This window comes from Gavia stellata, chromosome 24, assembly GCF_030936135.1.
Source record: "Gavia stellata isolate bGavSte3 chromosome 24, bGavSte3.hap2, whole genome shotgun sequence".
NCBI lineage: Eukaryota > Metazoa > Chordata > Aves > Gaviiformes > Gaviidae > Gavia > Gavia stellata.
In genome coordinates, this window is record NC_082617.1 from 2,212,085 (window position 1) to 2,226,550 (window position 14,466).

The 14,466-nt window shown below is 49.2% G+C and overlaps 1 protein-coding gene across 4 annotated transcripts in view; it reads right to left on the reverse strand.

Moving 5' to 3' along the window:
* RGS3 (regulator of G protein signaling 3) overlaps positions 1-14,466 on the reverse strand; it is an 86,749-nt gene that overhangs the window by 44,663 nt on the left and 27,620 nt on the right. For 3 of the 4 annotated variants that reach the window (XM_059828668.1, XM_059828669.1, XM_059828670.1), the window contains 3 exons: positions 10,823-11,013; positions 9,061-9,144; positions 1,183-1,294 (listed from right to left, as the gene is read on the reverse strand). In XM_059828668.1, coding sequence (XP_059684651.1) covers positions 1,183-1,294; positions 9,061-9,144; positions 10,823-11,013 — 387 coding nt within the window. Of the gene's footprint in view, positions 1-1,176; positions 1,295-9,060; positions 9,145-10,822; positions 11,014-12,524; positions 12,531-14,466 lie in introns of all 4 variants that reach the window. The other variant, XM_059828671.1, reaches the window with a different exon arrangement.

Here is a 14,466-nt window from a genome sequence, read left to right on the forward strand (position 1 = left end):
TTTTGGTCAGGGCCATGGGACTGCATAAAGACATCAGCTTACACAGTTACAGAGTAATTTGGGTTGGAAGGGGCCCCGCTGGTGGTCTCTAGTCTAAGCCCCTGCCCAAAGCACCCAGATCAGGGCGCTCAGGGCCATGCCCAGTTGAGTCCTGAACACCTCCAGGGATGGAGATCCCACAACCTCTCTAGGTAACTTAATATTTGACCAACCTCACCATAGAAAAGCTTTTCCTTATATCTAATCATGATTTCCCACGTGGGATCCCAGTCCAGCAACACCCGCTGCCTGGGCTTGAGGAGGAGCCAGGGCACCGGCCCTACGCCGACACCAACACAAAACAAGCCCGTACCCAAAATGCGACTGCACCAAAGAAGGAACAAGGTGGGACTGGGCCCAGGGCCAAGAATTGGCTCCACCATAGCAAATAGGATGTGGTAGAGCAATTCATTCGTTCCTCTTTTGACCCTCTTTTATACAGCCTCAGCATTTCAACTTGAAATTTCAAGTCATCCCCCTGCCCTAGAAGCCCTCCCTGAGCCCTTTCCTGGACGTGAAAGCCCAGCCAAGGAGAAGAGATTAAGAGTATGGTCCACAGCCTCCCACCAAGGCCAGGGTTTGCTCTTTCCTCACCAATGGGGTGTGCACGGGGGAGGGATGCTAGCGCAGGGGAAAACTGTGGGCGGCTGAAGGGAGAAGTAGCAAAGTAAAGGTCAGTACGGCTTAGCCAGACTCCCTTGGAGGCAACCTCTGATCTCTCTCGAGGCACCATGGGGGAAACCTCAAGACTTCACTTCCCTTTCTGAGCTTCGGCAAGCCCCCGCTGCAGGCATTTTAACACCAGCAAGGGGAACAGCCCAGCACAGCAAGACCCTGGGGAATGCCAGCCCAAAATCCCTGAGAGACGCACCCAAAAAGCCCTGGGAAGTGGTGCTACCTGAGTGCTCCTGAGGTGTCCCAGGAGATGGAGCTCCCAGGGACTGGGTTAATGCAGGGATGGGAAGGGTGATGCTGGCCCTGCACCCCAAGGAAGGATGATCTGGCAGCACCAGTGGAATCGTACCGTTACATACTGGAAGCAATGGGATAGTGGGGTGCTATCCTGCTGCTGGCCAGAAACCTTTATAGCTAGCAGCCCAGAAAATGCCCCAAACGTCTCCAGCTGCTGCTGCAGACACTCACCCTCCTGGAGCTTGACACTCTGCAGGTAGAGAGGGTTCCTCAGCACGTTGCAGCGTCCAGGCTCGTCCTCCTTGGTGAAGAGCAGCAGGTCGGAATAGACAAAGAGGGTCACCTGGAAGCACAAGAGCAGCAAAGAAGAAGCTATAAAGAATTCATCTCTTGGCACTGAGACAGCATCCTGGAAAGGTCCTCTACCCTTGGGAGACCGCACCAGCTGTGACAAGCAGCCCAGGCACCCCTTCCCTAAGGGGCCGATGGCTGCTACACCCCTCAGGGTGCTCCCAGCAAGCTTCAGACGAGGCTCCCCCTGCTTGGCAGCCACCTACCCGGGCTTGTGGAGTCCCGTGACAAGAGGGATAAACCTGCCCGACAGTTAAACGCCATGCAAACACACCCTCTCTGCCCTCTCGTGTCACTTCCCATTTACATAAGTTATAAATCAGAGGAGTGGGAGGAGGGAATGACTTGTCAACTAATCCCAGCACACTGTAGAAGCTGCAACCTAAGAGCAAATGTGATCTCCCTGATCACCACTCATGAAGCAACTTCTCACTGTTCTCAGTCTTTGCATGCTCCATTTCGCTCCGTTTGAGAAAATAAGTTTGGCTTTTACAACAGCAGAACCCATGACAGCAGTTGCAGGGCACGAACTTGACACCTTTAAACCACGGTGACGGGTGGAAAGCAAACACTGAACCGAGTGTCTGCCCAGCTCTGTGCTTGAGTGGTGACTCAAGTGTCCTAGAAGCTGCGAGCTACTCCGGAGCAGTGGTACGTGCTCACAACTCAAAAGGTAAATTTTGTTCTGCTTCTGGCTCTTGCCTGAGGTCCCTCGTTCAATTAGTACAGATTAGCGTGATCTTTAAAATAAGAAGAATAAGCTTCTCCACTGTACTGGAAATCCTTGAACCAGAAGCCTACTGGGGGTGAGTAGCTTGGTGCAATCACTATGCCAGTAGCAGAGGCTGGAGCCTGTCCTGCTCTCCAGCAGAAGTTGGGAGCATGCAGCAAAACTTAGAAGATGCCAGGAAGCAGCTGCAATATGCCAGTGGGCATATTGGATGCTGGACCTCCTGCATACTGCCAAACCACGCACTGCTCTCAGCACAGGACGCAGCATGTGAGCACGTGGCTGCTTTTAACCGTTCCCTGGGATGCTCCCAAAAACCTCCCACAGCAAAGGGAAAGCTGCTTTGCAACATTGAGCAACAGCAACAAAGGTTTTGTGGCCTTTTAGCAACCCTTTTGCAAAAGCAGCGAACAACCCAGCATCCCAGGGGCTTACCGGGAGCTGGCACTGCTGCCACCACCAAGTCACCCTTTGAAAGGTGACTTTGCTCTGGACAGGGACTGAGTCACTGTTTACAGGGACACACTGCCAGTACAGTTTGTCTCCATGCCCAGCGGCTAACGGACACACATCAGGAGGAGGACAAGCTGGGTAACAGTTTATCACATGGTGGCGAGTCTCACGTCAGGGCAGCAGCATCTGGCTTTGAAAGCAAAATCAAGATTTTGCCACAAGATTTCTCCTTGCTGTGCAAATTCATTTTTGTGGGATTCTGAATAAGCACAAAGCTACTGGCGTAGCTTTAATTGACAATGAAACCAGGGAGTGTCTGTTTTTCTCTGTATTATTTGGAAAATCCCTTCCTCTGCTCTCAACACACTGTTGGCCTAGTGCCCACATTCACCCTCTTCATTACTTCTGACCTTATTATTAATACAAGGAATAACGAAGTACGAACTGCACTATAAACTTTCTCCCATGCCCATCTTGTTCCAAAAGGTCACTGTTCTGGGACACATCTGGTGCCATCCCAGGTCCCTCAGCCTCAAAGAAGAGATGTTCAGGGATTTTGAGAATAGCAACTCAGCAAAGTAAAGGAGATGATAAAAGCATGATCAGCATGTGGTCATGCTGGAAATGGAGGGGAATAAATGAAGACCTAATACACACAGAAGTTTAAAGGGTAGAAAAAAGATTAGAAGGATCAGCAGGAAAAAAAAAATCACTTCAAAGTCAAGCAGATTTAAACAGGGAATCATGGAAACAGAAATACACCAAAAGTATTTACAGGTAATGTGCTTTTACGGGCAGATGGGACTGATGGAATTCAGGATGTAGAGATGACAAAAGTGCAGCCTGTGTGGGTTACATAAGAGCATCTCTATTAGACACTGCTTCCAGGAAGACACTTGATTTTAGAGCAGCTCCACACAAAATGGTTTATTGAGGTCCCTCTGCCCCTCTAAGTTGCTGGGGAAGAAAATGAGGGTGTCCCTTCCATGCACACAGCCAGAGCCTGCCAAAGAGCACCCCAGAGCCGTGAGGTCCAGGGCTCCAGCGGACCCTACTCGCAGAGGTGGGATTGGAACCGGCTCTGCGGGGCAGAGCACTTACCCCACCTGCAGAGCTGAGCACGGGAAACTCCAATCATGGGTGACCCTAAGGCAGCAGCCAGCAAGTAGAAGAGGGGAGGGCTGGAGGGAGTAATCTGGAGCTCTGCCTAGGGTTGCCATCACACCACTGCCAAGCTGTAACATGTCTCTAACAGCCCTTTGCAAACAGATGTGGTATCTACCATGAAAAATCACAGGGCTCATAAAAGCAAAAGAGCAAACAAAAAAGAAACACAGCGCTTGAATTCATCCAGGCAAGACACAGAATCCACCAGAGTTGCTCCTTGGAGAGTCAGAGTATCCTTGTGTATTTCCTAGAACTAATTTCCTACCCCAAAATCAGAAATAAAACAACTGATGTGATGAAAGGACTCCTCTGAAGACAGAGATAGGCACACCTCTGTTATTACTAGGGTGATCAAGGCCACACGGCAGCTGTCACACAGACCTTTTAGGGGGATGTGAATAGATCATACAGGGTGGGAAAGATGTTCGTAGAGCCTGACACTGTTCATCTGGGTGTGCACCACGGCAAACAGCAAAGCCTCTTCTGCTGGTAGATTTGACTAACTACAGAATATAACTGGAAAAACATTGCTACAGAAGGAAGGGGCACGTTTAAAGTGTTTCCTAAAAGAAAACAAGAGAAAACGAAAGCCACGAGGGAAGGTGGAAAGCAGTGGGTTAGCATGCTTCCCCAAGATGAGAACAGGAGATCAACACTGGGACTGCTACAGAGCCCCATGGCAGGAAGGAGAAGCAATAACCACGCCTTGTAAAGCAAAATATGGTAACAAAAACATTATGACAAGGTGCCCAGAAATTAAGCCTTGCAGCCAAAGTACCTTCACATTCAAGCTTAAGAATAGTTAACTCTCTTCCTAACCCTGTCCTCTTCTGCTCATCTATGCACAGAGAGCCACCACCACTTGGGTTACACCAGGGAAGAGTTTGCACGTTGCAACTGCAGCAGTACATCAGCAGAGACACTGGCAAAATGGATCAGTGCAAACCCTGCCTGCTTGTCCCAGTGCTCGGCAGGAAAAGCCTGAGCCAGTGGATGCTTTCTGAGACATCTCCCTCTCTCTCTCTCTAGCAAAAGCCTCATAGCCAACACAAAACAGAGGGAGCTGAGGAAGCAGAGTGAAGCAGAGGCAGGTCTTTTATGATAGAGCTTTCAGATGCCAAAGGAGAACATGGGGATGATCATCTGCATCGCTGGCCAGAGAATGCTGCCTGCAGCTGGCTAGAGAAATCCTATAATCCTTGGTGGGGAGCTCTTAAGACAGGTATCCACCCCTAGGACTGAGCCACACACATTTTCTATTTACCAGCACTGGATTCTTCTCCAGAAGAATTGGGTGCAACCCCAAAGAGAAACTCCAGTGATACCAGTATGAGGGTTGTATCTGCAGCGTTCATGTGTCCCCATTCATTCTGTTGAGCTAAATGGATGAAGCTTTCTTAATCTTCCTCAATTTTTTCAGATCTTGATTTATCCTTCTAGCCCTCTTGTGAGGCCATCCAAATTCTCAGCATCCTCTACGAAGCAGACATCACTGTTGGACTCATCAGACCAAGAATGATGCAGCTCCCCACACAGAGTCACTTCTATTCAGCGCTCCCCTGATCATATGCTTCGAAGTCGTAGCTTCCCTGGCTGCAGCTTTGCACTGGCAGGTACTCACTTAGTTTTCACAGGGACCAGAGCAGTAGGAGAACATGATTAAAAACCACAGCTTTGTACATTAGCATCTCAGTCAGGTGAGCCTCGGTCTAAAAAGAGAAGCGGTCTAGGCTTTGCAGGTGGGGCAGGCGGACATACACAGGCATGGCACTTCGGAGATGGGCATGAACTTCCCAGGTCAGGGAAACTTTACCACTCTTCAGTGATACACTAAAGCCTTTCAGTCATTGCTTTCCATGCTACAGCCCTAACCCTCTAAGCATGACTTGCTCCTTTGCTCCTGGATTTTTACCTCTGCATGTATCCATATCAAATGCATGTTCTCCTAGACTTCTCAGCAGTCTTTTAGCCCACAATGCATTTACCCTCTTTTACCGCCTCACACATTTTTTTCTGCCAAGATTATTGGCAAGGAATTTATACACTCAGGAAGGAGTTTATACACTCAGCTAGACTTTGATGAAGACACACCACCACACTTGCCAAAAGGAGATCCATGGTGAAGGCTTTAGCTGTCAACCTTGAACCTCCTTGGCTTACCTGAATCAAATATTCTTCTACCATGAACATCAGAGGAGAGTAGGCACTGAAGACGTCAAGGGGTCACCCACCTACCCTCAAACACTAGCATAAGCAGTGGCTGTGCAGATGGGGAAATGATGTAAAAAATGAGGAAAATAAGGACATTAAGAGGCAGTGAAGAAGGGACAGAGTAAGTGGGACTAGTGTGGTGGAGGGAGGAGGTAAGTACAGGTTTCTGCTATTCTCACCCAAATGAAAGTGTCTAAAAAAGGCTGAAAACAAGATCTTGAAACATCTGTGCCAGGGAGTAGGATTTTGTTCAACCCACTGTGTTGGCCAAACTCAGCCACCCACAGAAACTGGGAGCTGGCAACCCTGTCCCAGGCCAGAAGCGCCGAGAACTTGCAGTGCAGCAGTTGGGATGAGAGATAAAAGCCTCTTGCTCTGCAGAGAAGAGCATAAAACCTGAGCATGCTGGTCCATGTCCTCCAGACTCCTGGGGGCTTTCAGAGTTCAAGGGAGGCCCATCCTGATCTGCAGACCCTGCTGGGATGGCAGAAAAGAGAGCTGAGAAGGGGGTGAGCACAGCCCATGCTGTGATGGTACCTCAGGGCTTTGGAAAGTTGCCTCCAGGTACATTAGAGACGGACCGACAAGGACAAAGCCCATGTTCAACACCTTGTGCGCAATCGCCTGCATCACGCTGGTTCCTCTGGCACTCCACAGGCTAGAGGGATTTCAGAAGACCATAAAAGCGGGAATTGCAACAAAGTCTAGACAGGATGTGATTAAGGCCTGGATAAGGATTGCCCCAGAGGTAAGGTCAGGGAAAGGACAGATCCTGGCAAGCCTCCAGAGAGATAGGTTGACTCCTTCAGGAGATGGGAGAGAGTTTGCTCAGTGACAAGGATGCAGTACCTGATGTGAAAACTGACAAGGCGAAAAGATCCTGGGTTTTTGGAACAAAAAATTAAACTAGACCTCCATCTCCAGCCCCTGCACCTGGGCCCTCTTCTCTTGAGCCACTTAGCCAAAGCAGAATAACATACAGAAAACAGTCCTGCAAACCACAGGAGTAGTGGTCCAGTTTGAGAGGCTGGGTAGGAAGAGCAGTGAGAAAATGGAAAACCACATGAAGCAAGGATGAAAGGACCGATCAGAAACAAGACAGCCTCTGTTCAAGCAGCAGAGAAGGCTGGAGGGGAGCGAGCTCAAGTCCAGCAAAAGGAGAAGTCAGAGCCCTTCTGTACCAGGGGAAGCTCCGCTGTGTCCAGGCCATTTTAGGTCTTGCTGGCTTCAGAAGTCTAGGTTCTCTTCTCTCACAGCCCATCAGGACCAAAGCAGACACTCTTGCTCCGCTGGAGAAGGGGAGTCTCTGGCTTTCCAGAGAGACTGGAACTGATTCCTTGAAGCTCTGCAAAGCCTGCCGTGACCCTGTGACACACTGCAGACGTGAGAAAGCCCTTCCCCAGGGACATGGCTGATGTCCTGGTGTTGCTACCTACAGCTGTCAGCTCCCAGCAATACGGGGCTCAGCACCATGCCTGGGTTCACGCCGAGGGAAAGACTCCTGCCTTCCAAAGCAGACACTGCCACATGCTTGTTCCCATTCGCTGCTTCTATTTTTTCACTACGCTTAGTCACAACCTCTTGCCTTGCCCTCTGCCAGGCTTCCACAGACATCACGGCCTCAAGGCACCATCATTCGCAAACGCTGTCTCACGTTCCTGGCCAGCATACAGCATCCTGCCCTTTCCTGGCAGCAGCTCCAACTGGGAAATCCTCTTCCAGCCTCACGCTCATCCTTAGGGCATCGTAAGCAAACAGAGTCCTTTCCCTGAGACATCCTCCTTCTGACCCTGCCCACAGCTGGGTCTCTGAAATGGCTAACGTGGCCATTTGGAGACAGAGCAGCACACCTCCTCCAAACATGCTTGTCCTGAGGCTCTCCATCGTCTAAATATGAACACACACACACACACAAATGCTCCACCCAGGCTGCAAACGGCATTAGTTATTCATAATTATTCCACATCTGGCTGCTACTACAGACCTCTGAGTCTGACCTGAAAGCAAGCAACTCCAAACCACCCAGGAGAAGCATCCTGACTTCAGGCTGGCCACCGTATTTCCAAGCCATCACAGCACAGCTGTGCTACACAGCCATGTGTTTGCCTGATTTTCATTCATGCAGGTGCCCAGAAGACCCTGAGCAGCAAAGAACAGCAGGACAGACAGGGGAAGTTTTATTTACAAATCAGTGCCAAGTTTCCTAATGGATCATGAAATTTTTCATGTACTTTGGCAGGGGAAAAAAAAAAAAGATTCAAGTCAAAGCAAGGCATGAATTACATGTTGAAAACCAGAAAGAGAGAGGAGTCACTTAACATAACACAATCTTGTACTGTTTTGTACAGGCCAGCAATATGATGTGTCTCTGGGATTCTGCTGTCGGCCACCCAGACGGTGTTACGCAGAAACTAAGATTAGTCAAGTAAAAATTCCTTTATGGCTCTGTGAAGATGACACATTGTTCACTCCAACTAAATTAGAAACAAAATTATTCTGTACAGTGGTGAGACTCTCTGAAAATGCCCCAAAAGAAATGGCAGTTTCCTCCAGCACTCGTGAGTGGGGTCTCCCAGCTGCTGCTTCCTCTGTCCCAAATTCCAGAGCTTTGCAGACTTTACAGTTGGATGCAAGCGAAGCCAGCGGCAAATGTAATCAACACGTCCAAACTATGCCAGTTTGGATGTTGAAAGTTGTCCCATACACAGGTTCAGCGTGTAGCCAAAACTCAGTTGTTTCCCCAGATTTTTAACAGCCCTCCGATAGCATTGCAGACAAGAAGTTGAAGTAAGAAAAAAGAGAGGAATTTGGATAAGACATGTGACCTGGTTGAGGAACTAAATTTCTGAAAACCCCTGTAACAAGTTCTCCGTCTAGTTCTCTAACCTGGCACAAAATATTCTTAAACTCCCTCTTTCTGAGTCTGCCAGTGGCCTCAACCACCGGGCTGTGACTGGCATGCATTTGCCATACGCAGTTTCTTCTTTGTGAGCATGAAAGAAGACAAGAAAAAAGTTGATTTCTAGCAGAGAAGAGTTTTGATATTTATTTTATCCCATGATAAACTGACTACAAGCTTTGCCAAGTATCATATTAATATAAGTACTGCACAATAAAACATTTCCCTTCTCAATCTACTATGTAAGACTGCAGAAGAGCATGTTTAGAAAGCTCAGATAGCATGGAAAGAGTCTTACCTGTATAGTCCTGCTTCTGCTCTCATGAAGCAGCAGCTCCTCTGACAGAAGCAGAGTCCGGGCTGGGTTGCAAAGATCTAGGGGCTACATTCGAAAGGAAAAAAAAAAAAAGAAGAAAAAGAAAGAAACAGTCAAACCTTCCACTGGAATTGTGGTTTGCCAGAAAAACTTTCCGCCCACCAAACCCACTTTGTCTTCACTTTAAGCTGTAACTCATTCAGGGAGAAACCACCCCACACTGTGCTCAAAAGGACAGAAAGTCTGCAGTCCAGCTACACGATAAAAAGAAAGCCTCACGCTTAACACCTACGTCAGACCCATCTATAAAAAGACAATCAGCCACTTGCCTCTTTGTACGTTAACTGTTCTGCACAGTGCGCGCTTGGTTATAGGCGCTTTTTAGCAGGAAACACAACCACAACAGTGGCACATTAGGTTCTCACGTCCCTCAGACAAGAATATTTGCTACATGATTTTATGGGTTACTCTCGCAGTAAGTTAAAGCGACCCTAAGAAGACTGCCCTTTCTCATGCCACACTGCACGCTCAGCTCCCCAGTCAACACCTTCTCTATTTAACGCTAGAGAAGAACAGGACCGGTTCAGTTGTCCTGACTGCAGAACAAACCCTGCAAAACCAGCCCAGGACAGTCCTCCCTAGCAGTACGGCCAGCACCGTGAGGGTACCCACACAGGGGCCTTGCAGTATGAGACAGCATGAAGCACAAAAACCAGTTCCTGAAATGGGAGAAACACCCCAGAGTCAATCCAAGACACAAGTTTTGGGAGTGAAGAGGCAGACGTGCCAGTTGTGTTCCTACCAAAAGGCAAATTGTGCACAGAGCACAAGGGCTGGTGAATGCGCTGGTGCTAACGTGAACAGCCACCCAGGTGCTGTCAGGGAGGACAGGGATGAGCATAAGCCTGCCCCCAGCACCAGCCCAGCCCCACATTTGCCCTCAGGCAGTCCCCTGGCTCAGGCCGGAGTGACAGACAACATGGATCGGGTGTTTGAACCCAAAGGAAATTGCCAGTCTGAGCTGACGTGACAGTGCCATTGCTGCTAGCAGAGGAGGATGGAGGGTTCCCCACAGCCTCAGAGATGAAGGTATTCATCAGTAATGTACTTAAATATAGAGGATCAGATGAGGTTGTCTGGGGTTCTGGCCATAAGAAGGACAAAATGGAAGACACAGAGGTAGTTAGAGCTACTGCCACCAAATTCAGGGCTAAGTTTTAAGAAAATCATTTATGGAACCGGGGAGTGAGAACATCCTCTGTCAGGCCATTACTGCTCTGGATCCTTGTCCATGATTTTAGTGCTGGCCACCGCTAAACTAAAATTCCGTCGTTGGCAGACTATAATTAACAGCACAAAGAACCCACAGGAAGAAACCATACTGATGTTCATGCAAAGTTGGTTGCTGAAGCCCAGAAGCTGGGATACCTTCTTGTGACTCAAGCAAGCACCCAAGGACCAGATTTGAAAGCTGAAAAGGGAAAAAACTCCAACAGAGAATCACTTGGGCAGGACACAATTCCCTTTGAAAAAGTACCCAGCACTGTGCTGAGTACAGCCAGCTCCAGAGGAGAGAGCTGAGGATGACAGGGGATCCAGGCATTCATGGTATATACTGCTGGGAAATATATCCACCTTGCATGACAGCCTGGACCTAACCTACAGCAGCAAGCTCTGATACAGCCTGCTGTGCTGGGCACTGATTGCATTAGATCCATAACACGTCACTTCCAGCTGCGCTTACCTGCACAAAGACGGGGAACACCAGCACTTTGGGAGCCAGCGTCACATACGTGCCGTAGCTGGAGTGCGGGATGTGTGGCCTCACTATGGTACAGTTCTGGTAGTTCCCGCAGCTCTTCATCGTCTGCACAGTCTTCATCAGCCTGGATTTTCTCCCAGACCCCATGTGTGATTTCCCTTTACATGCATTTCCTGGACGACAGAGAAAGCAGAAAGAAACACGGAATCAAAGAGAGCTCCCACAGAACTGCTGCACGCTGCTGGCTCAGCTCCTGCTCTTGCAGGCTGGAGGAGGGCATGTAAAGCCTAAGGGGAATAGCTGGAGCCGAGAGCTGCGGGGACATTCGTCACTCTGCTATCATTGATTCATGAAATAACAGCACTGACTTCATTTTTCCTAATGCAAAATGAGATGTCCCTTGACATTTCTGCTCAATCACGAGCTACTCACTTGCTGGACCAAGGACTGAAGTGGATCACACCAGCAGCACAAACACATCTATGTACATACAAATGAAAACCCAATGAAGTCACAGCAAGCTCAGCTGCAGGCCAGCACGTCTGTCTCTGTTTGGGTGTATGCTGCCTTCTGCACAATTTATGAATATGGTACTTTGGAGGAAGAGACGTGGTACTAATATATGCACCTCCCTATGCAGTGCTGGAAGTATGAAACAAGAAATACAGAACAACCGCAAACATGACTTTAAATGGTCATTCTTGACTCACAGGAGCACCAAGGAGGTTCCCACCATTGGGGAATACCTGCCTGCACCACTGAACCCTTCCCTTTCCAGGGAGGGGAAAACCATCTGTGACTAACTCAGGGTGGGACAAAAAACAACACCACTGGAAATTTAAGCCTTGGGACATTTTTATCCACACAAGTCCTGCCTGCTCTGGATTCTGGGCATGGGAGTTAGCAAAGTGCAGGAATTTCACATCATGGGGCGCTGGGTGGCAGGTTAATCACAGTTTTTAGAAGATACAAAGATTGGAGGTGTCAGAGAAAGGGACAGAAGTGGTAAACATATTCATGCGCATTGGATCAATCCATGTCTTTCCAAATCGCTCCCAGGGATGTGATGGTTAGTCAGACATGGGGGTGTATTTATAAAGGATGACCTCATTTTGCATGAGGCTGGCACATCATCCACTGTTTTTCAGCATTACATTTCGGTGCTGGAAAAAGTCCAAGCAGCCTGACTGTTTTTTTGCTCTGTCCCTCTTCATCGCAGAAAGCCGTTATCCTCATCCAAAGGAGGGATTACACAGAAGCTTTCCTTTGCAGCCTCCCACCTCAGACGGTCGAGCAGAGCTATGACTTTTCCCAACAAACCAATACCAGCTACTGCAGCCACTCAACACCTGCCAGTCTGCATCACTAGAGACCAGGGGACATTAGGTGGTATGTCAAACCAGTCCCAGAATCTCTAATGTAATTGATAAACCTGTGATTGAAAGCATTATTGATAATTATCAACAATTATCATTGTTCCTGCTAGCTGCTGCGTGGGTGAGTCCTTCCTTCCCCTATTGCCAGGCAATTGCTGCTATGTAGGATTTCTCAGTCCTTTCCTCCCAGCCCAGAGCAAAGGAATGCCTTTGAATACATCCAGCAAGCTCCCACCAGCATTTTGTCTCGTGAGGGCGGGCACGGGACGTGGGGTGCTCTGAGGATGCTCTGCCTGGATAGAAACTACCATTTTCTCAGCACCAGCACAATGAGGTGAGAGCATCGCAGACTGCTGGGAGCCGGTGCCTGGACGCACAACTGGCTGTGAGCAACTACACGGTTTGGTGGGTGATCTCTTGGAGGCAGCAGTGCTAAGGACGGCTTTATGCGTCCTCCTCCCCAGGCCCATCACATGGAGCCAGGATGAGACCAACACACAGGATCAGAACCAGAAAGGAGCTGCCGAGCTGCTGCCCACTGGGCTGCTCTGCTCTCAGGTGTGCTGGGACAGCGCGGCTGCTGAGCGGAGAGCAGTTGTGAAATACTTCCCATTAATGACATCAATCCACCAGGCCCAAGGGCCTCTGCATTCCCTGGTGCCCCCAGCATAGAGTTTTGGCCATCCCTGATGTCCCCAGGCCCACAGTGCACGTCTCTCCTGCCATAGGCAAACTCCCATCACAGCAGCAGCAGGACCTGCCATGCTGGGGACAGAAGGTGGGACAGGTTCGTGTTCCCCAAGAGCCCTTAACCCCAGACCATGTCCACTCGGCACCAGCAATGTGCGCTCTGTCCTAAAACTTGCAGGCAACAACTCCAACAGGAACTGAATATGTCTCTAACCAAAAATTCATGCCTTCTTCAAAAGAAGCCCCAGTGAAAAACTGAAGTATTTTCTCCCTCGCCCTGGAGCTGATGAACCAAGCCAGCTGGCGTCCCGCAGGCAGACCTCTCCACTTGGATTTTAACAAATCCAGGTGAGAAACTGGAGCATTAGCCCAGGATCCTCCCCCACAGCGGTATCTCAGGAACACGTATGAGCAAACCCTCCTGCAGCCCCCTGCTAGAGGGGTGTCCCAGTAGACACCCCCCAGCATCCCTCCCTCCAGCCACCCAGCCCTGGGCGCTTCTGCTCCCACCACAGCAGCTTTCTGCACAGTGGCTTCTGCCTTTGCACTGTAACGGATACCCATAACCTTCCCAAGCAGAAATGAGCCAAAACACTTCTGAACATGGTTCAGAGCAGATAAGGTCTCGTCCAAAGCAAATATACAACCTACCCAACATTACATATTCCATTAAGTATTAGGAAATAGTGCATTTACTTTCAGATAAACGCCAGCGGAGCCAGACCGTGCTCTGTTGGCAATTCAGCCCTGCTGTTTACTGCTTGCTTTAACAGCCTGCCTTTGCAGGGGGGTGGCCCTCGTGACCTAAAAGGTTGTTTCCACCTCTAAGTGCAATAATCCTGACATTTTCTCTTTTCCATTTTTCATGGTTGCACTGCCAGATAAAATCAAAACACAAGAGACAGCTCAACACAGGACAGATACAATCTGTCTGGGCTGTTCAGGATCTGCTTTTCCTCTTATCCCTGAATCACCTCATTTTATCAGAGGAATTAATCACCTGCACAAGTCCTGTTTTCTACACACTGGCACAGAATCGCATCCAGCCTGCCCAAATCATGAGCTCCTGTCACTGTGACTGGTGGCCAGCTCCGCACCATCGCACTTAATCACTGCTCAGGTTAACAAGTGCATTCTTCCCTCTGAAGATTTAACATAAAATAAACTGAAAACAATCACTAAAAATTGTTATGGGAAGAAGCCCGAGTCTTTCAAATTCCACCCTGCTGTAAGAACAAGTCCCCATGGTCCAGCTCATCTTTTCACAGGATCCACAAACAGCAGGAAAGAGTTGCAATTATCCACGGTACAAAACATCCCCTGCAGTTGAGCTGTGGAAAATTCTTCCGGCCACAGAGCTCCAGGGCTGGGAGCATCCAAGGCACAGGGGCCTCAGATCTACACTGCTCCCTCCTGCTCCCCAGCATCCCCACCATGGCTTTGCCAGCCCCACACTTGGCTTTCTATGGACACTGCCCCACCTTTACAGGCAGCACAACATTTTCTAGCTGGAAATTGTGCTGATAGCTGCACCCGCACCACGGGGGGACTGCTGAGTTA